Below are 26,538 nucleotides of genomic sequence, written 5' to 3' on the forward strand. Positions count from 1 at the left end.
TGACATGACAAGCTGTTACGTAAAGGCTGAATCAGATTTATCCTTAAGCAGTGGGAAAAGAACAGGAAGGTTTGGTTCTTGGCAAAACATTTCAAATGCAGGGGTAGCTTTTACTTTTTTCATATTCAGTGACACAAACGGAAATGGAATACACATGTAGGCCCCGTCATGTGTGACCCAAATGCAGGAGCGGTCGGCAGAAGTGAATTAGGCACACAGCCAACTTCCTTTTCTGGCTTTAATTTTCAGACTTTAAAAAAAACAACAACAGGCAAGTACCTAACTGTATACACACACATCACATACTGACTTCATGGGGCAAAACTGTGTTTTGCATTCCAGTATTCAGCCACAGAAAAAGTACGGAGCAACTATTAGAAGCAAAAAGGAAATAGCTGACATTTCCCTCTCAACAGTGCATAAAAATCCATGTGGATTATTTCCCCCCCTCCAGTTTTCTTTCAAGATATCCAGTGCAGTTCTTCTGCTAATCTTTTCTAATATGCTATGAATTGCTAGAATAAATTTCTGGGGCTTGTGGCTTTTTATTATATTAAAAATCACTGTGTGTTCTTCCCTCCAGAGTGTTCTTCCCTCTTTTATGTTTTAGGCAAGAAAACTCTAAATTTATCATGGCAGGAAATGAAAGAACTGCTTTAGTTCTGCCCAGTATTTTGGGGGTTTTGCGCGTATTTTTTTATCAAGGCATATTACAGATGGTGCTTCGAAGACCTGTCCATTTCAAAAGCAGTTCTTAAGAAGAAGAGACTGCTATCTAGGAGCACTGGGCAGGAGGAACTAGTTGGGTAGTTGTTTGGATCCTATTTGTTGAATTTATGCCCCACGCTTTTACCAATGACCCACCCTAACCCAACCGGCTACGAATTGTAGCTGAGTTACTTCTTTTTCCGTGGCGTCTAGATTCTTTTGAAACTTCTTATTTGTTTGGAAATCCTCTTAAGTTAGAGAAACAGTGCTTCATCACACACAATTTATATTGGCATCAGATTTCGTTTGTTCTAATTCTAGGGTCTATTTCGTCTTGTGATGCATTTCTCAATGTCTTCCAAAGCAAAGGCCTGAGGCAAGAGGTCATCTGTCCTTGTGCTAGTTCGCCAGAGGCCCTCACCGTGGCTATTAGAAGGTACTGTATTTAAATTTTTAAATGATTAGTGGAGGAGGAGGTCTCAGTGCCCGTGGAAGTCATAGGGTTGCCAACCACCAGGTACTAGCTGGAGATCTCTGCTATTACAACTGATCTCCAGCTGATAGAGATCAGTTCACCTGGAGAAAATGGCCACTTTGGCGATTGAACTCTATGGCATTGAAGACCCTCCCCTCCCCAAACCCCGCCCTCCTCAGGCTCTGCCTCCAAAACCTCCCGCCAGTTGCAAAGAGGAACCTGGCAACCCTAGGAAGTCAGAAGAGCTCCCACACTTTATTTATTTAAACCATTTCTGCGCCCACTTTTCCACCCAATTACAGGTCCCCAAGATGCCATAAGTTAAAATAAAACATTAAAACATTTCAAAACATTAACAAGAATTTAAAATACAAATATATGTAAAATATTTAAAACATGATATAAACAGATAAAGGGAGCATGTAAGCACAGTAGGGTTGCTAACCTCCAGGTACTAGCTGGAGATCTCCAGCTATTACAACTGATCTCCAGCCAGTAGAGATCAATTCACTTGGAGAAAATGGCCACTTTGGCAATTGGACTCCATGGCATTGAAGTCCCTCCCCTCCCCAAATCCCGCCCTCCTCAGTCTCCGCCCCAAAAATCTCCCACTGGTGGCGAAGAGGGACTTGGCAACTCTAACAGACAGGGAGGCTGGCCGGTAAGAGTTAATGAGGGGATGAAAAGCTTATGCTGCCTGTTTCCACACATTAAGCCTCTATTAAAGGTAGAGGGTATTTTTCTCCAGGCCTGTTGGCAACCCTAGAGGAAACTTTCAGTCTCATATCTTTGGATAAGAGAGCTTGTAATAGCCTCTTCATTTTCCTCTTTTTAATTAATCAAAGATTCTGGTACCTTGTTTTATCACTTTTCATCTAGGCATAATAAATCTTCATCAAATTAAATTTTCCTTATCTAATTTTTTTTCTCTTTTGAAAGCTTAAATGTTCTTTTAAAGACCAAAAACCTGATGATAGGCTACAAGCAAGGCTAGGACTAGGGAGACGCGGGTTCAACTCTCTGTTCCGCCATGAAGCTTTTTGGCTTACCTTGTGCCAGTCTCTCTCTCTCTCTCTCTCTCTCTCTCCCCACCCTCCACTAACTTACTACACAGGATTGCATGGGGGAGGGCAGAGGATCAATGATCCTTCCCATGATCTCCTTAGCGGATAAGATAGCAATGGATAAAGGGTCTTGATTCTTTCTGTTTCGAGTGTGTGTGGTGCTTCCCAGGTGATCGCCTGAGTAGGAAACACAGTATATCTGGGAAAGCAGAATGTCAGAGAAGAAGGATGCTGATCACTAGCGTGATTGAGCTTTCCTCCTGAGTAATGGGAATCCTACTTCATTACAGCTGCCTGTGTATTGACCGCCCATTTGTTGTGCCTTAATGCACATTCTAACCAGCTCACTGCCAGTGTTTTTGGCCCGTTTTTGCCTCCCCCTATTGCTAGTGCCCTTTTAGGAGAAAGAAAGCATCTGTAGTATCTTTTTCTTAAAATTAAACATTTATGGTGCTTGTCATTACACTCTGTTTTTAACATGGTTCGCTAATACCCATCTTGTGTTTCCTGGCAGAGTGTTTAGAGACTAATCCTAAGTAAGTTGGGAGCCAGCGTGGTGTAGTGGTTAAGAGCGGTGGTTTGGAACGGTGGAGTCTGATCTGGAGAACTGTATTTGATTCCCCTCTCCTCCACATGAGCTGCGGATGCTAATCTGGTGAACTGGATTTGTTTCCCCACTCCTACACACGAAGCCAGCTGGGTGACCTTGGGCCAGTCACGCTCTCTCAGCCCCACCTACCTCACAGGGTGTGTTGTGGTGAGGGGAAGGGAAGGTGATTGTAAGCTGGTTTGAGTCTCCCTTAAGTGGTAGAGAAAGTTGGCATATAAAAACCAACTCTTCTTCTTCTTCTTCAAGTTTACTTTTTGAGGAAACTTGTGCCCTTAAGTTTGTAGCATCACTTTTAAGAAACCATACTGGTTACCACTTGTTAAGAAAGGTTGTGAAATGCATCCTAGAGCCACCCATTAATTGGGAATACGTCCCAAGCCCAGCCTGTGTTGCTTGGCAATGTCACCTGTAACCAGTATTAGCATTGTGTTGAAAAAGCCAGGCCGCTAAAACATCAGCCAGATGCATTTGTCTCTCTCTCTCTTTCGCTCGTTAGCTTGAAGTTAAGGGTGAAGTGCTGTGTAGGTATGCTCATTATGAGCATTTGTTTTTGAAACAAAGTGGAGAATCAAACGCTTACTGAGCGGTGTTCATGTTACCATGGCAAAAAGTTCTAAAACAGCAAAGAAGCAGTTGCTATTCATTCAATAGCATGGAGGGGGTTGGATTATTTTTAATTATTATTATGTTCTAATCTAAAAGTCATTCTGATCTGGATGGCCTAGGCTAGCCTGATGTCGTCAGATCTTAAAAGCTAAGCAGGACCAGTGCTGGTTAGTACTTGGATGGGAGATTACAAAGGAAGTCCAGGGTTACTATGCAGAGACAGGCAATGGCAAACCAGTTCTCTATAGACTTACTTTAATGAAACTACTCATTCAACCCAATAGCCTTGAACAGTACCACAGTGATAAAGTTGAAAACAATCTGAATAGCCCGATTCCAGACTTGGACTCGTTTATTTATTCATATTATTATATCTTGCTATAACTTGCCCTGAAAACCCTGTGGGGTCAGCTACGACTTGACGGCACTTTACACACTATCTAAAGGTTGTGCTGCCCTTGAGAGGAAAGGTGAGAGGTAAATGGAGAGATGAAGATCCTCCAATATTTTAACTCTGCTCTAGCTTCTATCCTATTTGGTGCCATCATTTTATAAGGCGATCTTTTCCCACAGCCCAAAGAAGATTATTATAAATACAACAATAAAATTCAGCAAACTGAAAGAGAGTACTGCCGGTCAGTTAGAAATGTCACAGCTCCATTAAAACACTCCCAAACTCTCCTTCAAAAGAGTGGGGCCAATAGGGAGCATTGAAAACTGAGCAAAACCCTCTCTGCATATTCCCACTCTAGGTCTGTCTATTCCTCATGCTAGAACAGAGGTTTCCAAACTTTTTGAGTCATGGAACACTTTTCAGGAGAGAAATTCGTCATAGAGAAATAATTTTCACCTAGCACCAATATACTAAACCGAATGACAGTAGTATTTTTCTTTCCAATCGCTTCGTGGAGCACTAGGAGATGTTTCGCAGAGCACCAAGTGCTCCACGGAGCACAGTTTGGGAACCTCTGTGCTAGAACATAACACCAAAGCGTGGCATTGTCAGGAATTGCTTTTTTTAACGTAAAGAGCTGCCCATTCATGTGCAAATTGAATTCTTGCAGGCCGACAGATGATAGCAATCAGCCCCCAGGCAGAGGAGTGCTGTCCATGCATGGTCTTACGTATGGAGTCATTAGAGTTGATTCTGAAGAGAAGCTTTCTGTCCTAACGGTGCAAGATGTCGGCTTAGTGATGCCAGGAGGTAAGACTCTCTTTCCCACATTTCTCTGGAATATATCAAATCATTCTTCTGTTCATCTCAGTTCTAAACCCAGGCCAGATACATGCAGCAAAGATAACAAGTTATAAATTAATGGTTGTTGTTTCCTCCTAAGGAACCTTTGAGAGGCTCGTTTTGATACGGTAGCTAGGGTACTGAGTTTGGATGTGTAAATACCCGGGTTCAAGTTCCCACTAAGTTATGAGGCTCATTGGGTGCTCTTGGATTGGTGTGTTTTACAAAGCAGCCTGTATTTGTGAACTGAAATATTTCTCTTGGCAGAGGAGCAGAATACAAATAAATGTGTTTGGTTAAGCCCATATCTGATATATCTGTAACTAGAGCTGAGATCCTCAGATGTTCTGTTTGGGGTGTCTCCTGCAGAGATTCCACTTAAGTAAAGATGAGTTGCATGAGAGCTGAGCTCCCATTCATTTTGTTGCCATGTGCTCATGCACAAACCTTTCCTAGTGGGCTGTTCCCAGGACTCACAATTTTCTGAATCTATTGTCAGCACCTTTCTGATCAGTTTTTCCCCCCTTTTGAGACCAGGAGGGCATCTTGGCACCTTTGCGTACTCCTCTTCCCATCATCCTAGGAGGCAGGAACTAGATTGCTGTTTCCACCCCCGATGGGGGGGGGCGTGCCCGCCCTCTTCAGTTCGTTTCTTGCCTCCTCAGGAAGTGCACGGATTCTTTGAGCTCCATGGGCCACCAATTCTTACAGAGGGGCTAGATTGCAAGATCTTTCTTTTTCATCTGCCTAAACTTCCTTGTTAAAGTCTTCCCCACTGTCCTGGCCTTACAGCAAAAATAAAAATAAAAAGGCTGTTTGTGTCTTCAATCTGTCTCCCCTTTCCTCCTCCTCCACCCCTAATTAGCAGATCGTTAGCTGCTGAAGTTGCATCTTCAGAAGGAGAGGTGGAGATTATTCTGCCTGGCCAGGATAGTGGGAGGGCCCGGCAAAATATTTCCTCCAAGGTCCTGTTGCTACCATCCCTCAGTTGAACACACATAAACAATTATTTTAAAATGCTAATGTTCTCGGCAGGCTGTGATAACTTTCAGACTGGTACCTGAGTCTGAACTTCCAAACGTGACACGAAACTTAAATTCCTTTTGTGCCAAGCCAAGTTTCCCCTCCAAAAAGCCTGTAATAAATAATAGAAAAAGGCAAGGCGGGGGAGATTTATTTGTAAGCCTTATTTTGTAACAATGCTAAGTTAATGGTTTCTTCCAAATATTGTGTTTCCTAAAAAGACAGCACCCTCCCAAGTGCATCTGCCTACATATGATTGTGCAGCCCTGCCTAATAGGATGCAGTGCTGGGTACTTGAGCCTCTTTCTCAGGGGATGGAAATGAACATAAAACGAGTGTGCTTTGCACTTATAAAGGCATTCTGCTCTGTTTCCCTTCTTCCTCCGCCACACTGGCTCCTTTCCCACTGCTAAACATATGCTTGTCGCAGGATTTACTGCAGTTGCAATCCATCACGAGTCATATATGGGCTTCTATTTTATGCCCAAGATTGGAAGCAGCAGAAGCTTTAAGAGGCACTTTTAGCATGGTGGAATAAAGAGTACAGCCTAGTTCTGGAATGCGTCTCCTCATTCTCTGACAATACTGTATCTTTAAAAAAAACAAAAAAAAAAACCCCAAACACAATGGGTGTGTTAAAATCTACTGCCTTTCTTCTTCTTCATGGCGGTTAACATCTGGATGACACTGGTGGAATGTCTTTCTGTCCCCAAATAAATAACATTAAGCTTCTTCTGGATGACACAGGTAGAATGTCTTTCCGTCCCCACATAAATATCATTAAGCTGCTTCTCACTCAAAAAGAAAAGTACTTTCTTGGGAAGAGGGGTGTTGTCAAGGTAACTAGGATGAGGTAACCGTTTCTGATGACCTTTCTAAAAGCAGAGTAGAAATTGTGAAGACGCTCGCTAGCCCAAAGCATCTTTTGCTACGGCAACTTCAAAGGTGGAAGGAAGACATGAGCTATCAAATCGTCATGTGCGTAATACAAGGCCAGATTTTTTAATACATAGTATAATTACTTATTAATTAATGCAAATTGCCTGAGATTACTTTTATCCGCAACTTACACACTGTTTTGTAAAACTTGCAAGCTGTGTATTCCATATAAAATTACCTTGCTTTTCTCTTAATAGCCATAATGTGTGCAGTGAAGCCAGACGGGGTCCCCCAGCTCTGCCGAACAGACGAAGTAGGTGAACTCTGTGTGTGTGCCATGGCGACGGGAACATCCTATTATGGACTCTCTGGGATGACAAAAAACACGTTTGAGGTGAGTCAGGGCTAAAGGAGCGTTCCCTCCTGAGCATTCCAAGTTTCTCAGAGAGCTTTTGGATGATGCCAGTGAAGCTAATGGTTCCATTAGGGTCTGTCCATCTTTGTTTTGTGTTGGATGGCAGCTGTAACGACTCTCACCGTAGCGAGACTTCTGTTAAAAATAAAACACTATACCAACTGTGAAATGCCTAAATATCTCCTGTTTGGAAAGTGTTTATTGGGGAGAAGAGGGGAGGGGAGGGGCTGTAGCTCCTTGGCACACAGGTTTAATTCCTGCCATCTGCAGATAAAAGGACTAGGCAAATAAGTGATGTGGAAGACCTCTGCGTGAGACCCTGGAGAGCCGCTGCTGGTCTGAGTAGACAATACTGACTTTGATGGACCAAGGGTCTGATTCAGTATAAGGCATGTTCATGTGTGTGTTCAAGTGATAAAGGGAGGTCACCATAGTTTAAGCCTGTACTTTTAAAGAGTATTTGCATATCTGTATATAGGGATGCTAGCTCTGGATTGGGAAATGCCTGGAGATTTTGGGGGTGGAGCCTGAAGAGGGTGGGGTTTGGGGGGGAATTCAGTGAGGTATAATCCCATAGAGTCCAATTGCCAAAGTGACCATTTTCTCCAGGTGAACTGAACTCTATCGCCTGGAGATCAGTTGTAATAGCGGGAGATGACCAGCCACCACCTGGAGGTTGGCAACCCTATCTGTATATGATTTCAAGCTGAGGCGCAATACGGACATTATATGCCGGTTGTGGCATTGGCCACTATTGGGCTGAAAACTGATGATGTGGTTTTGCCGATGGAACCAAGCAGGTTGGATCTGGTAGGTTGCCCAGATGGGAAGCTGCTTGGGAACCGTGTGATCTCCGCACCTTGGAGATGCAGCAGCACAAAAGTTAGATTTAAAAAAATACTAGAGCACAAGAGTGTATGTGCGCACCATTCGTTATGGTTTCATTAATGCAGGGGTGCACATTCTGAAACAGGTACAAAGGCCAGAATCCACCTTGATTGGCCACACTGTGAAAGCGTGACATCACTGGGCCCTCTATATCATCACCTTCATCATTTTGTCTTTCTCCGTAAGTCTCAAGGTTCAGTCAGTCATTTATTGATAACGGCACATATCCAGACAGATACAGTAAACATTAAAACCAGGAATTCCAAGTATAAAATAAACTGGAGTCTACATAAAATCCTAAGAGGACACTACTATATACATAGATAATAAGGCAGGTCATCCCAACAATTTGTGCCTAATTTTGGACACAGCGGCACAAAATTCAGTGGTGTCAACAGAAACCCTTGGTTTTCATCTGAGAGCGACTGCCTCGCCCTCTCCAACATCCGAGTTATCTAAGAGCCTGTTAGTCCAAGGCTGAATAAATTTGTCATGAATCTCTTCATAGTAAGGGCAGCAGATGAGAATATGCTCCATGGTTTTTACGTCCCCTATACCACACGGGCATAATCTCTCTGAGATGGGGATTTTTTTATATCTACCCTCTAGGAGTGCTGAGGGGAAGGCAGAGCATCTGGCTCTGATTCTGTTCTGAAATCATCTGCATCTCTGATAGAGCAAGAAACTCCAGCACAGTGTTGCTGCAGCTCTGAAGTCCAACACTCCCCTGTCCTGTCCGTCTTGCAGGTGTTCCCTATGACCAGTTCAGGTGCGCCGATAAGCGAATATCCTTTTATAAGAACCGGATTGCTGGGATTTATCGGCCCGGGTGGACTGGTTTTTGTCGTCGGCAAAATGGATGGCTTGATGGTTGTCAGCGGACGGCGGCACAACGCAGACGACATCGTGGCGACAGCGTTGGCTGTGGAACCCATGAAGTTTGTTTATAGGGGAAGGTATGCTTCACTTTGGTCCCTCCTCCCCTTTAAATAGGATTCTGAAATAGTCACTGCCCGTGCTCAGAGCAGATTTTTAGATGCTGTGAGCTGTGAGACTATGTTGTTGCATTAACAGTGTTCTAGGATGCTTTCCCATAACTTCTTGTTGAATAATAAAGCAACGCCCTCATTCTCCACAGTACAAGCTTTTGTTTTCGACTACATTTATTTACCAGAAAGAAGCCACTATGAAAACAAAATAAAATGGAGACAAATCAAACCGTGTGGGCTACCGCTGGTCCCGCAAAATTTGGGACAGCATTTGCTTTTGGCTGTTATATAGCTCTAAGCCTTGTTTATTTATTTATTTTTCTGCATCTTTTGGTAAATACACTCCAGGCATGCTTGGAGACCGAAGCCTTCTGCAAGGGCTGTGCAGTTCTCTTTGGAGAGCTGAAAAGCTAGCTTTTATAATAGCTGTTTCCCCAGCAGTGCTCTATTTTAAACTTTCGTAGGTGTTTTGATGCAGCTGTCTCTTTCTAGAAGAAACAAGAGCTGGCGTCCCAGTCTTCTCAATTGCATAACTAATGAGGAGTGAGTCACAAACCTGATGAAATGCAGATTGCTCTACACTCCATGCTGGCTGCTAGATGGTGACTGTTTTGGTTTTCCACATTCCACAGAATAGCAGTGTTTTCGGTGAGCGTCCTTCACGATGAGAGGATAGTTATTGTTGCCGAGCAAAGACCGGACTCCACGGAGGAAGATAGCTTTCAGTGGATGAGCAGAGTGCTACAGGTACGGTCGCTAAACTTGCAATCAGCAGCATCGGATTAAAAGTTCAGAGCCATACGTGACGCAACATATTCTCACCTTCCCCAGATGCATAAGCTAAATTGTTTAGTCTGCTGGCATTCATATATATATGAATATAAACTACACAGTCTGTCTCACCGCTGCCAAATTCACCCTGCTTTGCTCCCCTCTGAATCTCAATGTCAGGGAAATCTCAATGCCAAGGAAAAAAAACTTGTCACAAGCAGTCGTGAACATGCACAGAAAATGGCATCTTTCGGGCATAGGGTTGCCAAGTCCCTCTTCACCACCGGCAGGAGTTTTTGGGGCAGAGCCTGAGAGTGGGTTTTGGGGAGGGGCTTCAATGCCATAGAGTCCAATTGCCAAAGCGGCCATTTTATCCAGGTGAACTGATCTCGTAGATTAGTTATAATAGCAAGAGATCTCCAGCTGGTACGTGGAGGTTGGCAACCCTATTTGGACACCATATTTCTTTTTGGTGCCTGACTAGATCACTAATTGAGTCCCAGCAGTGTTTGGAAAAAGCAGAGAGTCTGTCCACCTGGTTTGCCTCTTGTTGGTTATGTTTTCTATGTCTCATGGATTGCTTTTATAATTGCCCTTGGCAGAGGCTGTGGCTTCTGGTGGAAATACTTACTTTCCCTGAACAGTACTGAAAGAGACTGGTGGGTAGTTAAAAGGTTTTTAGAAAATAGTGCTGCTCAATGGTCAGTTATATGCCTGGGGAAAGATTAGCAGAACTTCTGCCAGACCTTATATTCGGATGTGGCCTGAACTGGCTGAGGCTGAGATTGATGAGATCTTGGGTTTCTAGTGGAAAGCTCAATGAAAACGTCGACTTGGTGCACTGAAAAAAAGCAAACTCCATGCTAGGAATTACAAGGAGTGGGACTGAAAATAAAACAGCACTTCTTGCCTCTGTCATCGATAACAGAGGCTAGCTTACATGTTTCAATTGCAAGTACAAGAGAGATTCAAGTCCTGTCACACCTTAAAGAATCTAATTGGTCTTTAAGGTGTGGCTGGACTTGAATCTTGCTGTTCTACTGCAGATCAGCAGGGCTACCTGCCTGAAACTAAGCACAAGAATGTCACTCATTTGAGGCTCTGTTCCTTTGCATGACATACCATGTAATGATGGACAGTCTATATTTTAAACATGCATGCATGTAGTGGATATCATGATGGCTTTTATTATGAGAGAACAACCAATATATTCGGCAATACTGGAAAGTTCAGAGAAGCCTAACTCATTCAGTAGGATGGACATATCATCTGCAATGGAAGATTCCCGTGTACAGTTTCCATAAAAGGGATCTGATTGGGATCCTGTAGTACAGTTGTCTTAGAATATTGTCTCCTGTCAACCCTGATAGGAGAATTCATGCGCAAATATCAAGAAGAAGAAAAGTTGGTTTTTGTACCCCGTTTTTTCTCTACCTTTCTCAAAGTGGCTTACAATCACCTTCCAGCAGATACTTTGTAAGGTAGGTGGGGCTGAGAGAGTTCTGAGAGAACTGAGACTAGCCCAAGATCACCCAGCAGGCTTCATGTGGAGGAGTGGGGAATCAGACCTGGTTCTCCAGATTAGAGTCTGCCGCTCATGTGGAGGAGTGGGGAATCAAACCTGGTTGTCCAGATTAGACTCTTAACCACCCCTCACTGGCACGCCACAAATTGGCACAATTTAAGCAGGAGCTTTTTCTTCTCTTGGCTCCTTAGCAGTTTGAAATCCACAGTGCCAAGGATAAGTCCAATAAATTTTATTGGTTTTTGAAAAGGACAAAAACATACTGTTAAATTATTAAAAGAGGCTTTCTACTGTGAATCAGAAAATCATGGTTATCTGGGTCAGTTTTTGATTAATGGTGGAATTACTTACAGTTTGAGTTTGCAGCAGGCAGGTACATGCGGTGACCAAGGAAAGAGGAATGGAGTAAGTGGTTTTATCATGGTTTTCTGTTTCTGAAGACAAACCAAATCTGCTGCTTCCAGATCACAATCTGTGTACCATTAATGATTGCATGTAACCTTACATGTAATTTTCCATTTGCAACATAAAATACCATCACATTCAGAGTGTGTTTTTGTTGGGCAGGAGGTAGCTTGGCTGTTGAAAGTCATTTAGCCAAGTATCAGATGCATAACATTCAGTGGCAAGACATTTGGTTAGTGTGGTGTAGTGGTTAAGAGCGGTGGTTTGGAGCAGTGGGCTCTGTTCTAGAGAACCGGGTTTGATTCCTCACTCCTCCACATGAGCGGCGGACACTAATCTGGTGAACTGGATTTGTTTCCCCACTCCTACACACGAAGCCAGCTGGGTAACCTTGGGCAAGTCATTCTCTCTCAGCCTCACCTACCTCACAGAGTGTCTGTTGTGGGGAGGGGAAGGGAAGGTGATTGTAAGCCGGTTTGATTCTTCCTTAAGTGGCAGAGAAAGTCGGCAGATAAAAATCAACTCTTCTTCTTCATCTTCATCCTTCCATTAATTTCCAACTTGTTTTTGAAAAACCGTTTCTAGGCTATCGACAGTATTCATCAAGTTGGGGTTTACTGCTTAGCGCTGGTGCCAGCGAACACACTCCCAAAGACTCCCCTAGGCGGAATCCACTTATCAGAAACAAAGCAGCTTTTCCTGGAAGGTGCACTGCATCCCTGCAACGTGTTGATGTGTCCACACACCTGCGTAACAAACCTGCCTAAACCAAGGCAAAAGCAACCAGGTAAGCATAGCGTCTCCACAAGGAATGTCTTGTTTAATAAGCCCCTGCTGTACATTTTTCGCTTGTTATGTGCGCAGGTACTAGGTAGAGAGAGCTTTCTTTCCAAGGAAATTATTCAGATCCCAGGGAGTTCCAGGCTGATGGAGCTGCAGTAGGTTTAACTCACCATGTAAAAAGCCCTCAGGCGCTGGTGGTTGTGAATTCTAAAGGCTCCTGTTTTAGCCAGCTGAGGAGGAAACAGAGGGAAGCTTGCCTTGATGTGAGCGCAGGAGACTTGACTGGTTAGCAGGCTTTCCCCTACTGCTGCTCCGCTCAGCTAATTTCCCCTTTTCCTCAACTGCTAAGGGAGATTAGCCAAACTTAATAACAAGGGATGATTAACCTGCTGGCTTGTGACATCTCCTCCCCAGTCACCGTGAGTTCAAAAGGAAGGACTGTCCAGCTTTCCTCTACTGACAAGGGAAAGCCTTCAGAATTCTCAGGAGTCAGAGCCTGGCTGTTTGCACAGTGAGAATAGCACTTAGCCAGGTCTAGCCTGTCTGCTGACTTTTTAAAAGTGGTGGTAGTATACAAGGAGCTAGAGGTAGTATACAAGGAGCTAGAGCTGGTGGTAATATACAAGGAGCTAGAAAAGATTCTGAAGTGTAAGGATGTGTCACTGGCCACCAAGATTAGGCTAATTTATGCCATCGTATTCCCTATTACTATGTATGGGTGTGAAAGCTGGACAATGAAGAAAGCTGACAGGAAGAAAGAAGACTGCCAAACAAACAAATCAGTGGGTTATAGATCAAATCAAGCCTGAAATGACCCTAGAAGCTAAAATGACTAAACTGAGGCTATCGTATTTTGGTCACATTATGAGAAGGCAAGAGTCACTAGAAAAGACAGTCATGCTAGGAAAAGTTGAGGGCAGCAGGAAAAGAGGAAGACCCAACAAGAGATGGATTGACTCAATAAAGGGAGCCACAGCCCTTAATTTGCAAGACCTGAGCAAGGCTTTCAAAGATCGGACATTTTGGAGGGCATTGATTCATAGGGTCGCCATGAGTCGGAAGCAACTTGATGGCACTTAACACACACACACAGTATACAAGTGTGTGTGTGAGTTTGCGCATGTAGATGTTTGCCCTCTGCTATAAAGGTAGGTATGCTGGCGAGGCTGACAATCCAAGTGAAAAAAAGTCCAAAACAGCTGGAAGCTTTATTACTTGTATGTTTCTTAAAATGTTGTGTCAGCAAAATTGAGTTTGGGTACATATGTGCTTATGTAAAGGAAGAAAGCATTAGATATTAAAAATAACGTTAACGTTAAAAATGTTAGCAATATAGAAAATAAGCTAGCAAGTAGAAAACAAAGAGGACCACATATTAAGAAGGTAGAGGTACAACATAATATACTCTCTAAGTAGGAAAGAATAATAATATGTATGTGGTAGTTTTATCAAAATTTTGTATTTCCACCCAGAACTTGTCTGTATTGTTTGCTATTTTTCTGTGTTTTTCTATTTAAAAAGATATGTGTGCTGGCTTGAGAGTAAGGGTCAGTCATTCTGGATTAGCACTTAATGGTTTCCATCCAGATGCCTAAAATGGGTATCCACCACAGGCTATAATGCCAGAGGATGCCCCTTGAGGCACCCATTTTAGGCATCTGGATGTGCCTTCCTCTATCTCCAAGCCATTTTTTCCTAGCAAGCTGCATATTGCCAAATAATGGGTCATGATTAGGTGTATTTTCTGAGTCTATAAGAGGGAATGACGGTCTAGCAATATCGAGGGCAGTCCGCTTCCACAAATTGAATACTTCTGTTCATGTGCTGAGCATTTTAATCTAAAATTTCAGACTTTGCAGCAGAGGTTTAAAACATTGCTGCGGATGAGTGGAGGCAACACTTTGGATTCTGCATTGCAGAACTTGGCTCGGGTTTCGTTCTTCTAATAAATCTGCTTCTGATATTTTGTAGAAATTGGCCCTGCCTCTGTGATGGTGGGGAATCTGGTCTCTGGGAAAAGAATTGCTCAGGCGAGTGGCAGAGATTTGGGGCAAATAGAAGATAACGATCAAGCCAGAAAGGTAAAGTGAGAAACCGTTCGTATTCCTGGCATTACAGCCTCTCACAGTTGCTTCATGATTATTGGCAGAGCTTTTTGGCCATGGGGCAGCAAACTCAAAGCAAGAATAAAATTTAAGTGGCGTTCTCCTTTACTAAGGTTGTAATTCTGAATACACTTGTGGAGGAATTGGTCTCATTGAACATGATGGGACCTGGGTTCCTGCTTAGGGTCACCCTTAAGCTGGGCTGGGAGAGTTGTGGTCCTGTAAGCGTCATTGACCTCTACAGTTGTCAGAAGAAGAAAAAACTTTGTTACTATTACCTTGGAACAGTGAGTTCTCGCTCTGAGTAGGAGGGCATCTTCAATGTGGGTGTTTTCCTTCACTTGCTTCGGGAGGCAGGAACCAAAAACTTCAACTTCCTGTCTTCAGAGGGAAACACCCTCTTCCTCTTCAGTTCATTTCCTGCCTCACAATGGGAGAGCAGCCTTTTTTGCAGCTCTCTGCTAGATACCTTTAGGAAACTATTTTAAACCTACTTTCTACTCTTATCTGATTCTAACATCTAATTCTACGTTCTACTCTTAATCTATTCTATTCTAATCTACATCTACACTACCTCCTTAGTATTCTAACAGGGGGGGGGGAGTTTTCCTGCCAAAACAAGATGGCTGCGACTTCTACAGTTGTCAGAAGAAGAAAAAACTTTGTTACTATTACCTTGGGACAGTGAGGGATCAAGCTTGCTGAAGTCAAGGAGGCCCAAGTCTAGTCAGCACCTGGATGGGAAATTCTTCTGGACCCTGTGTACTGCCTTGGGCTTCTTGGAAGAAAAGCAGGATGAAGAGATAATAAACTTGGGGCCACTCAAATAACCACTCCTGCATATGACAGTTCCAGAAATCTCCTTTGCGTGCTGGCTTCTGCTCCACAGTCATGGGCTGTCATGCCCAATATACAGCTTGTGGCGCGCCACAGCAAATGTACGAGACGATTGAGGTTTTGTGGCTGCATCACAACAACCTTATTTGTCATAGTACAGTCCGTGTGATTAGCTAGCTGTAAGCTGGGAGTCAGTATACCAAGATGTTCTTGTTCCAAGCATCTTTCCCACAGCTGAGGCACACCTAATGGTCAAGCAAGTATTCTGTTCCCAGGAAATGATAAAAAGTCATGCATACTGTCCACTTGTTCCTAGGCGTCATGTCATTTTCAGAAAGGAAAATGACATGATGCTTAGGAACAGTGGAGAAGTTCACTTTTTAAAACTGGCATGGAATATATTGTGAATAGCAGTGGTGACCAGATACTTCCTAGAAATATGAATGTTAAAATGAAATGCTGAGTATGTGTGTGTGTTTTCTTATTCGTTTCAGCACTTGCTGACGTATTTCACAAGCTTTCAAACTGTTTTAAGTCCCTTCGGACAATAGATCAATGTTCTTTGTTAATGAACACTCTTGAGTATAGTAGTTTATTCCTCCACAGTGATGAATTATTTTTTAAAAAAACTAGCTTCAGTTGCAATTGGGAGGAAAGGACACCTTCCTTGAAAATGCTAAAAGAATATTGTTTTAATTCCTCTCTCTCTTTCTCTCTTCATCCCGTTAGTTCCTGTTTCTCTCAGAAGTCTTACAATGGAGAGCTCAAACAACTCCTGACCATGTGCTTTACACGCTACTAAACTGTAGGGTAAGACTCTCAGAAGCTAATTGGGAATACTTAAGGGAGCTTTTTGCAGGGATATAGGGCACAAAACACTTTAAAGCAGTAATTCAGTAGAGAACTAAGTTGCTTTAAAATAACCAACACTGGAACAATTTCCAACTAGTAAAGAGTTTACAGTGCTTGCAAAATGTGCTTGGTTATTTTTAGTGAGCCTGCTGGGGAAGATCACTGGTGCTTTCTTGTCCCCCTCTTACTGAATATGAGCATGGATGGGACTGTTCTTGAAAATGAGGTTTGGTGGGGGAGGGATGCTACCACCTTCCTCATTGTGGGAAATCCTTATTCTTCTGACAAGCAGGAAGAGCCAGTGTGGTGTAGTGGTTAAGAATGGTAGACTCTAATCTGGGGGACTGGGTTTGATTCCCCGCTCCTCCACATGCAGCCTGCTGGGTGACCTTGGGCTAGTTACAGTTCTCTCCAGACTCTCTCAGCCTCACCTACCTCATAAGGTGTCTGTTGTGGGGAGGAGAAGGGAATTGGATTCAGAGCAGTCGGAGTGGATATGGTTGCACTTGGAGATCAGGCAACAAATATTTATTTTACTTCTTTCTTTTACTTACTTACTAATTGTATTTACAGACAGCGTTTCAGCCACAACCAACTCCCAAGGTGGTTTGCAATAAAACCAAATTAAAACCATTAAATTGATCGGTTGTGATGGTAGAGGAGTCACCAAGGGAGGGAGACATGGGGGTTCAGTCCTTCTAGATGCTGTTTTCAGGGCTTCAGTGTATGCAGTGTTTAATCTCTTAACTTTTGGATTGTTTGGATGCTCTCCTGTTTTTAAACTGTGTGCAGTCCTGGGGGCCTCACTTCAAAAAGGATGTGGACAGAATGGAGCCCCGGTGCAGAAGAGAGTGATGAGGATGATCAGGGGCCTGGAGACCAAGCCCTACAAGGAAAGGCTGAGGGACTTGGGAAGTTTCAGTCTAGAGAAGAGGAGGCTGAGGGGAGACATGATTGCTCTCTTTAAGTATTTGAAGGGCTGTCACTGAGAGGAGGGCAGGGAGCTGTTCCTGTTGGCAGCAGAGGATAGGACTCTCAATAATGGGTTTAAATTACAGGCAGAAAGGTACTGGCTGAATATTAGGGGAAAACATTTATAGTAAGAGTAGTTTAGCAGTGAATTGGCTTCCTAGAGAGGTGGTGAACTCCCCCTCATTGGCATTCTTCAAGCAGCGGCTGGACGAATACTTGTCAGGGATGCTCTAGGCTGATCCTGCATTAAGCAGGGGGTTGGACTAGATGGCCTGAATGGCCCCTTCCAACTCTGTGATTCTATGAAATATATTTTAGTGCTTGTGAAAAATTCCAAATGCAGTGGGGACAGACATCCTTGGTCTTCAGCAAAGTTGCAATACAGATCATACAAGTGCAAGTTTTTCCTCCAGATGTTCTGTAGATCTTATGTGAGACACAAAACAAAGCACAGTGGCACATGTTTGAGCTGCCACACTTTTTTCCGTGAATCTTACTTGAATCTCAGTTTTATTCATGCAACATTCTCTAGCTCATCGAAAAAGTGGCAACCTGTGTGGCTAGAAGTAGTGTGCACAGTGCATGGGCTCTATAACCATGTACACTTCAACACCACTGGATTGTGGCAGTAGGATGTTGCATTGTCCCCCAGTGGAGAAATTTGTTGAAGATGACCCATTAAGCTCAAAGAGATGGCTGAATTTAAAACTGTCAGAAAGGAAGTAATCTTTGCAGGAATTAAGATTTTGGTAGCGTCTGATGGAATTAACCAGCTCCCAAGATATAAGTAGCCACACTGGCTGTTCGACAGTATGTTTGGGAATTTCATTATTGACCCAGTCACACCAAATATACAGATGTGACAGAATGTATCCATTCAATGGAGGTGGATCAGGAGGAAAGCTAAAGCAATAAATCACATAGAAATACAGCGGATGGCCCCATTTATGGCTGGGCGCTTGGAGCTCATAGAAAACTTCTAAAATTTATTTCTTGAGGCAGGGCAGTGTGCCCTTGCATGGTTTGGGAATGATTTCCAGCAAAACTGGATTGAAGATATTTTGCTAACCAAGCTCCTCCTCTTGTCCTCCTGGTGCCTCTCCCTCATTCACTGATTCATCCAACTCCTAAAGTGATTCTTTTGCCAGCTGGCTTCATTCCATGCACCAGTTAATGAAGGGAAGCTTCCAGGAACATGCTCCTCTTAGCAGACTTTTATTTTTCAAGATTGTTATGTTAATACTCCAGTGCTTGTGCCATGAGCCAGCATAAAACAAAGCAGTGGGGCTCCTATATTGATGAAATGCTGATACCGATGAGTAATGGGTGAGCTCCTCCAACTGGACTAATGCGATTTTATTTTCAAACTAAATAGCTTTTATCACACAGTTCAGGGCCCTTCATGGTTCTGGTGAGGTCAGGGGGGGTAACACAACAGGGCCTGGAAATCTCTCGGACTGTTCCTCTTCGCTTTCAAAATGTACATAGCATCAGCATAGAGGGTTCTTGGTACATTGGGTCCTATGTGTCACTGTGCAGATATGGCACCTTCTAGGGTTGCCAGAAAACATGGGAAAAGCAGTTGCCATAGTTCTTGGCTATGATGGGTGGCAGGAACTGTTAGGACTGCATTTCCTGTGGTTCCTTCGAGCAGATATACTGTTCATGAAGTTCCCCCTCACATGAACACATGAAGCTGCCTTATACTGAATCAGACCCTTGGTCCATCAAAGTCAGTATTGTTTACTCAGACCGGCAGTGGCTCTCTGGGGTCTCAGGCAGAAGTCTTTCACATCACTTACTTGCCTAGCCCCTTTAACTGGAGATGCTGGGGATTGAACCTGGGACCCTCTGCATGCCAAGTAGATGCTCTACCACTGAGCCATGGCCCCTCCCACTACTGTTGCCATTTTGAGTGGGAAAAGGAGAGAATAACAGTGGGGAAAGCTTTGTGTGTGGCTAGCCCACTAACCATGCTCAAACCTTGAAGGGATCTGGTCCTGATTCAGGAGTTTGGGATGAGGCCAAACATTATGATGGTCTTGCTGAATCACCCCATTGGAACCTTCAGCACCACTACAGATCCTTATATTTTCTGGTTTTCCATTTCCTCAAAGGTTACAGAAAGCACTCTTATTCTGGGTGAAAAAATGAACGGACTGTAATAATGTTTGCCTCACTGACCCAGTTTTGGATTAAAGCATGAAAAGTTTTAGTGTAATACATTTTTTTTAAACCGTGTATTTAAACATTCTTATGGAGAGAGTGGACAGGGAGAAGCTTTTCTCCCTCTCTCATAAAGCTAGAACACGGGGTCATCTACTGAAGCTGAAGGGTGAGAGATTCAAAACAGATATAAAGGAAGTATTTCTTCACACAATGCATAGTTAAATTGTGAAATTCCCTGCCCCAAAATGTGGTGATGGCTGCCAACTTGGAAGGCTTTAATAGGGGAGTGGGCATGTTCATGGAGGAGAGGGCTATTCATGCCTACTAGTAAAAATGGATACTAGTCATGATGCATACCTATTCTCTCCAGGATCAGATGAGCATGCCTTTTATATTAGGTGCCTTGGAACACAGGCAAGACAATGCTGCTGCAGTCATCTTGTTTGTGGGCTTCCTAGAGGCCCCTGGTTGGCCACTGTGTGAACAGACTGCTGGACTTGATGGACCTTGGTCTGATCCAGCATGGCCTTTTCTTATGTTCTTACTTTAAATATGCAAACTGAAGGTCTCTCTGCCTTTTCTCCAATTACAGGGAACAATAGCAAACTCTCTTACGTGTGTTCAGCTGCATAAGCGAGCCGAAAAGATAGCTGTTATGTTGATGGAAAGGGGTCACTTACAAGATGGCGACCACGTTGCTTTAGTCTACCCTCCAGGTAAACAACATTAAATATATGTTTTCAGTAATGACCGTAAAGACTCTTGGGGGTTGTGAAATCTTCTGCTGTTGTAAATATAATCTTTGGCTAGATAACTAAGCTGCAAAGGTTAGTCAGTATGAATAATATTGATTTGAAAGGTTATGTTAATCCAGAACCTCACTTCTGAAAAGTGGTTTATGGTTGATGACCTTGGCAAGCCAAAAATTGAGGTGGAATGGGGTGATGCATATTTTGAAGCTTTGCTTATGTATGAACTGGGGCTGTGTTTCTGTACTCATAGAAGGCCGTGTGTGAATCCTTAACATTGTACATACTTGCTTGAAAATAAATTCCATTGGCCCTAATCCTGTCCAGGTTAGCTACGTTTCCCTAACAGGGTTTAAGGTAACCATGTTTAAGCCTTGGGAAAATCAAGTTTTAACCGTGAGTAAATGTATCTAATTGAAACCAATGGCTGCAACTAGATTCCTTTAAAAGATTAGGACTGCAACCCAAGTTGAATTTGTGGTCAATGTACTACATGATAGCAAAGCTATTAAAAAACAATGGGCGTGCCCCACTATGTGGCAAGTATGAGATGAGATGGAGCTAAGTTTGCGCCTCAGTTTCTTCAGTGTACAAATTGAGAATGGAAGCGCAGACCACCCTCTATGTATGTATGTATGTATATATGCTTGTAAAGTGCCATCAAGTCGCAGCCAATTTATGGCAACCCCGTAGGGTTTTCAAGGCAAGAGACGTTCAGAGGTGGTTTGCCATTGCCTTCCTCTGCACAACCCTGGCATTCCCTGGTTGTCTCCTATCCAACTACTAGGAGAGCCAGCATGGTGAAGTGGTTAGGAGCAGTGGACTCTAATCTGGAGAACTGGGTTTGATTCTCCACTCCTCCACATGAGCTGCGGACTCTAATCTGGGTAACCAGGTTGGTTTCCCCACTCCTACAAATGAAGCCTGCTGGGTCACTTTGGGCTAGTCACAGTTCCCTTCAAACTTTTTTAGCCCCACCTACCTCACAAGGTGTCTGTTGTGGGGAGAGGAAGAGAAGGAGATTGTAAGCCAGTTTGAGTCTCCTTAAAAAGGTAGAGAAAATCATGGTATAAAAACCAACTCTTCTTCTACTAACCAGGGCTGACCCTGCTTAGCTTCTGAGATCAGGCTAGCCTGGGCCATCCAGGTCAGGGCCCACCCTCAGTAGCTTAAGAGATTTGATTGCATGGAAAAAAACCAGTTATCTGGCTACATGGGCATACACAACCCATTCTATGAATTGTGATGAGTCTATATAACTACCTTGCCCTGGTACCAGTTGGTAAGCAAGGACTTCTTTTCCCCAAGTAATAACGTATTTCATTATGGCTTTTAATCTCACTCGTTGACTCTTTGATACTCATTTGGATATTTTTTTAAGTATAACTAAAAATGCAAATTAATCTTAAAGTAAACAATTGTGTATTGCAGTTTTTACAAGTCTGCTCTCCAGTGTGTAGCTCATAAATATTAGCTACCCTAAAATTAAAACAGCTCTTGAGAATGGCAACATCAGGTTTAGACCCAATGGCTTTCTTTGATACTTTCATGCCTAAAAGAGCAACTAAAATGAAAACGATCAGCGAAGCTTAACAAACCCCAATTGAAAATGGCGTTTGCTCAAGACTCTCGCTGCTAATTTCATTTTATTAATTCCAAAAGTAGTACTTATTCCAGTCTCCAAGTATCTACGATTGAATTTACATTTTTACTTCCCCCCCTTCAAGCTAGAAAATCTCTTTTCCCCTTTTTTCTTTTTTTAATCCACTGTGCAGGGATAGATCTGATCGCTGCATTTTACGGGTGTTTGTATGCAGGCTGCGTGCCGATAACAGTTCGACCTCCGCATCCCCAAAACATTGCAACAACGTTGCCTACAGTGAAGATGATTGTGGAGGTCAGCCGTGAATATAAAAACGCTTCTTCTTCTTCTTCTTCTTCTTTTTTTACGTCAGAGGGATCCAGAGAGCCCAGTAGGATTAAGGACTAGCGCCCCCCACCCCCAGTTCTAGGGCTGTTCATGCTTTTGAAATTCCTTTCAGTCCAAAGCAGTATACAGAGGGGCAAGTAGGGAGGAGCTGGTCTACGAAAAGCACAGAGCTGAAGCTTCGTTGCATGTGCTGAACTGGATTAGAACTGGTCATCGTGTGGCGAGCCAGTGTGGTGTAGTGGTTAGAGTATCAGAGTAGGATCTGAGAGAACAAGGGTCAAATCCCCACTCTGCCTTGGAAACGTCTGGGTGACATTGAGCCAGACATGCGTTTTCAGCCTCACCTGACTCATAAGTGGGTTGTGGGGACAAAATGGAGGAGTGGAGAATGATGCGAGCTGCTTTGGGTCCCCTTTGGGGAGAAAGGCAGGGTATAGATGAAGTAAGAGAGCCAGTGTGGTGTAGTGGTTAAAAGCGGTGGTTTGGAGTGGTGGACCAGGTTTGATTCCCAACACCTCCACATGCACGGCAAATGCTAATCTGGTGAACCGGGTTGGTTTCCCCACTCCTCCACATGAAGCCTGCGGGGTGACCTTGGGCTAGTCACAGCTCTCTTAGAGCTCTCTCAGCCCCACCTACCTCACAGGATGTCTGTTGTGGGGAGGGGAAGGGAAGGTGATTGTAAGCCGGTTTGATTCTTCCTTAAGTGGTAGAGAAGTTGGCATATAAAAACCAATTCTTTTTCTTCTAAATCAATAATGTGGGTTAATATAATCCAGAGTTGCCACCTCTGAGGAAGGATATGTCCATAAATTGTATCATATTTTTTGATCTTTTCAAACGTTCTTTTATGTGCGTTCAACCTCGCTAGTTGAAGGAGCCATTTAAAACAAGCCGGTGATAAACTTTTACATGTATGTTCTCCTGCGCTGTAAAAAGATGGTGCTGAAACCATTTTTATGTCGGGCGCTTTGGATCTTCTTTCACATTTTCTGTTCTGAAACTCTCAGGTGAGTCGCTCTGCCTGTTTAATGACGACGCAATTAATATGTAAATTGTTGAGGTCGCGAGAGGCAGCTGCAGCGGTGGATGTCAGAACTTGGCCCCCCATATTAGACACAGGTAGGGGCTGTTTTCATCTGAAAATCGCTACATCTGTTGAAGTATCTTGAGAGCCAGTGTGGTGTAGTGGTTAAGAGCGGTGGTTTGGAGTGGTGGACTCTAATCTGGAGAACAGGGTTTGATTCCCCACTCCTCCACATGAAGCCAACTGGGTGACCTTGGGCTAGTCACACTCTCTCAGCCTCACCTACCTCAGAGGGTGTCTGTTATGGGGAGGGGGAAGGGAAGGTGATTGTAAGCTGATTTGATTCTTCCTTAAGTGGTAAAGAAAGTCAGCATATAAAAACCAACTTTTCTTCTTCTTCTTGATAATGGCTGGTGAATCCCATCTTCGTTCTTTTCCCTCCCTAGATGATTTGCCAAAGAAACGACCTCCTCAGATCTACAAACCTTCTAACCCTGACATGCTGGCTTACCTTGATTTCAGTGTATCCACAACTGGAATGCTAGCCGGGGTGAAGGTAGGGATTCAGCAACAGAGCTAAATATTGCCATGCGAGAATCAAGGCTGGGGATATATGTAATGTGTAGAGCAAGTGACCAGATGAAAACAAGTACAGGTACTTGAAACTCTGTTCACACTGCCCAAAACCCAACGTGTCTGTAACAAGGAAACCCGTTTTTTTCATGCGTCTTACCTATGGAGCTGTGCTCTCAGACAAAAAAGTCAGTATTTACAAGGTTTCCTTGCCTCCCATGTGTGTATTTTTTTCATACCTTAAAGCCCATTCTGGGGGGGGGGGGTCTGCGGCAGCTTGGAGTGGTGCAGCCATGCCACCTCCTCAGAGGCTTCCCAGCTGCCGAGGAGAAATAAAAAGCCTTTTGGAAATGTTAAAAATGGGGAAATGCCCCATAACAAACAGCAAGGCTGCGCCACTGAAAAAGGTGGCGCAGCCCTGCTGCTGCTCAAGGGGGCTTTCCTGGGGTGTAAGGGGCTAGGAAGTTGACTAATGTCAGCTCTGCCCCTTTGAAAGCCCTGGGAATGCCCCTCCCATGCCGGCACGGGATTGCCCTTCCAGGAAATCCCTTCTGGCATGGCTGCGGTGGTGGCTCCTGGACGCCGACATGTTTGCCCCCGTGCTAGCTTAGGTCTGTGATAAGGAGGCACCGATCCTAAGGAGCTCCATTCCTTCAGGTGTGGGCTGCCTTTGTTGTAGTGTGAGGTCGTAAGTCTGTGATTTTCATTAGTAGTGTTGAGTTTATACCATTCTATCACTTGTGCTGTGTGTCAGTTTTGTGGCCCCTCAAATTCCTTATTACCAGTTCTGGTTGGAGAAGCTTTTTGGGGTGTAAGGCAGAGAGCCTTCCTCGTTTTCCTCAGCTGAGACCCTGTAACTGGAGATAAATTTGAAAGGATGAAATTAGGACCCTTCTCCATGCAAAGCAGAGCCTCCGCCACTGAGCTATGACTCCCCCCATTATATATATATAAATATATATATATAAAAGAATATATATATATACACACACACACACACCATTGTCTTCAGAGCTGCACATCAATTTCTAACCGTTCCTGATGATAAAATAGAAATCGGAGTTACCAATAAGTCACCCTGTCTTTGTCTTCCCATCATGGTTGTTTGAATATGCTCCTTGGGAAGCATATTAATTTTCAATATGTATAAATAATTGTGTGTGTTTTTGAGGCAAGGGGGGTAGAGAAGTGAAGCTGACTCTTATTGTTATCTATCCTGTGGCTGGGTTGAGGGCTGGCGGCCGTTCAAGAATTAGCCTATAGCACAATACACTTAATCATCATAATTACTGCCCTGTTATCTTCTTTCAGATGTCTCATGCAGCCACTAGTGCCTTTTGTCGTTCTATTAAGCTGCAGTGTGAGCTTTATCCTTCTAGAGAAGTTGCTATCTGTTTGGACCCTTACTGTGGACTTGGGTTTGTCCTTTGGTGCCTCTGTAGGTAAGTCTCTCTCCTTCTCTCTCCCCTATCAGGTATTGATGCCAGCTAAAATATCACTCTTAAAAAAAAAAACCCTCCAAGATCATGTGATCAACAGGCTTATCAGAGAAGAGAGAATGATCTATAAGGTGAAAAGTAAACTCATAACAAGATGCACATCCGAGTGTTGGCTTATTTTAACTAGCTTTTATTCTACTTATGTAGAACATTTCTGTGCTGCCTTTCCAGGAAATGTGCTCAGGATGACTTTCTAAGAAAACATGATTAATTACACCAACAAATACAAAGCAGTTAGCTTTTTCTCCATCCTATCTCCAAGGAGGTCATGGTGTACATAGCCTAGAAAACTACAAGCATGAGGACATGCCAATGGCCTTCTCCTAAATCTTAGTGTTTTCATTCAGGGTAGACCCAGTATTTCTATGTTTCTCTCTAAAGAGAATCCAAAGGGGCTTACAAAAATGTCCCAAATACAAGGAAGCCAATTTATATAATACAACTCTGGTTTCTCTTCAGATCATCTAATACAATTGAAGTAAGCAAATTGAAGCAGAAACAATCACATCCTACTTGGGAACAGATTCACTGGGCTGGGTAATACAAGCTGCAAGCCACAGGCTAGGAGTATAAGGGCCAAAAGGCCAAGAGCTCCCACTTCTGGCCACACCTGGGCTTAAGTACCTGCAACATACTCAGCCCAGATGGAATTCGGCTGCTGCTAGCTCACTAACAGAGTCTTCCTGCTTCTTTCCCTGTTGGCACGGTCCTTGTTTATTCTTTTTGACAGCCGTGAAAGCAGCAGAGGTTTCCCTGTTACAGGGAGACCATTTATAAGGAAGTATTCTCTCCAGTTTTAATTCCTTTAATGGGCAGAGAATACGCAGATGTGTTAACAGCACACTTTCTTACAGCCTGGGGTCATTCACAAGTCAGTAGCCTGGTTCAGGCATCCTAGCCAAGCCATGGGTTGTTTGCTGTGGCCAAACCTCAGACACGTACACTTCCTCCTTCCCTCGTGTGTTCCAACTCCAGCTCTCCCCACAGTTTGTGTTCCCCTCAGAGTTGAAAGCCCGCTTCAAAGTTGGCTTCTGTTTCTGGTGTGAAGACAGTTTTCCACTAAGCGTGGTTTGGGTATCACAGTGAGCTGTTGTTGCCTCAAACCAAAAAGTGAAGGAAGGAACCAGAGCATGTAAAAACAGGAGGAAGCTTAGAAGCCTGAGGCAAGGTTCCCCTGGCCAAACTGTGATTTGATTTTGAGAGAATTAGCCTACACAGACTTATAAGGAATTCTCGGCTCCATTCACCTCTGCATATCCAAGACAACAAGCCATACTTTCCTCTTACATATATGAAACCAAAACATACTTGAACCTATCCATTACCAGGACTTTCCTCTCTCTTTTGTCAACTGTCTGTAATCTCTGATTAGCCTCTTGATCATGCAAACAATCTTAAATCAGGTTAAGAGCTCAGGGGAAATGATCCCTCGGACACAGGATCAATA

The 26,538-nt window shown here is 43.6% G+C and overlaps 1 protein-coding gene across 3 annotated transcripts in view; it reads left to right on the forward strand.

Annotated features, from left to right (window-relative positions):
• The window catches only part of DIP2C (disco interacting protein 2 homolog C), a 338,078-nt gene that overhangs the window by 279,837 nt on the left and 31,703 nt on the right, over window positions 1–26,538 (forward strand). For all 3 annotated transcript variants that reach the window (XM_056857272.1, XM_056857273.1, XM_056857274.1), the window contains 13 exons: window positions 1,030–1,144; window positions 4,528–4,667; window positions 6,860–6,996; window positions 8,653–8,861; window positions 9,527–9,641; window positions 12,181–12,382; window positions 14,350–14,459; window positions 16,050–16,130; window positions 19,906–20,029; window positions 21,838–21,959; window positions 23,003–23,114; window positions 23,466–23,575; window positions 24,904–25,034. In XM_056857272.1, coding sequence (XP_056713250.1) covers window positions 1,030–1,144; window positions 4,528–4,667; window positions 6,860–6,996; window positions 8,653–8,861; window positions 9,527–9,641; window positions 12,181–12,382; window positions 14,350–14,459; window positions 16,050–16,130; window positions 19,906–20,029; window positions 21,838–21,959; window positions 23,003–23,114; window positions 23,466–23,575; window positions 24,904–25,034 — 1,708 coding nt within the window. The remainder of the gene's footprint in view (window positions 1–1,029; window positions 1,145–4,527; window positions 4,668–6,859; window positions 6,997–8,652; window positions 8,862–9,526; window positions 9,642–12,180; window positions 12,383–14,349; window positions 14,460–16,049; window positions 16,131–19,905; window positions 20,030–21,837; window positions 21,960–23,002; window positions 23,115–23,465; window positions 23,576–24,903; window positions 25,035–26,538) is intronic.

Source organism: Euleptes europaea, chromosome 11 (assembly GCF_029931775.1).
Source record: "Euleptes europaea isolate rEulEur1 chromosome 11, rEulEur1.hap1, whole genome shotgun sequence".
Lineage (NCBI taxonomy): Eukaryota > Metazoa > Chordata > Lepidosauria > Squamata > Sphaerodactylidae > Euleptes > Euleptes europaea.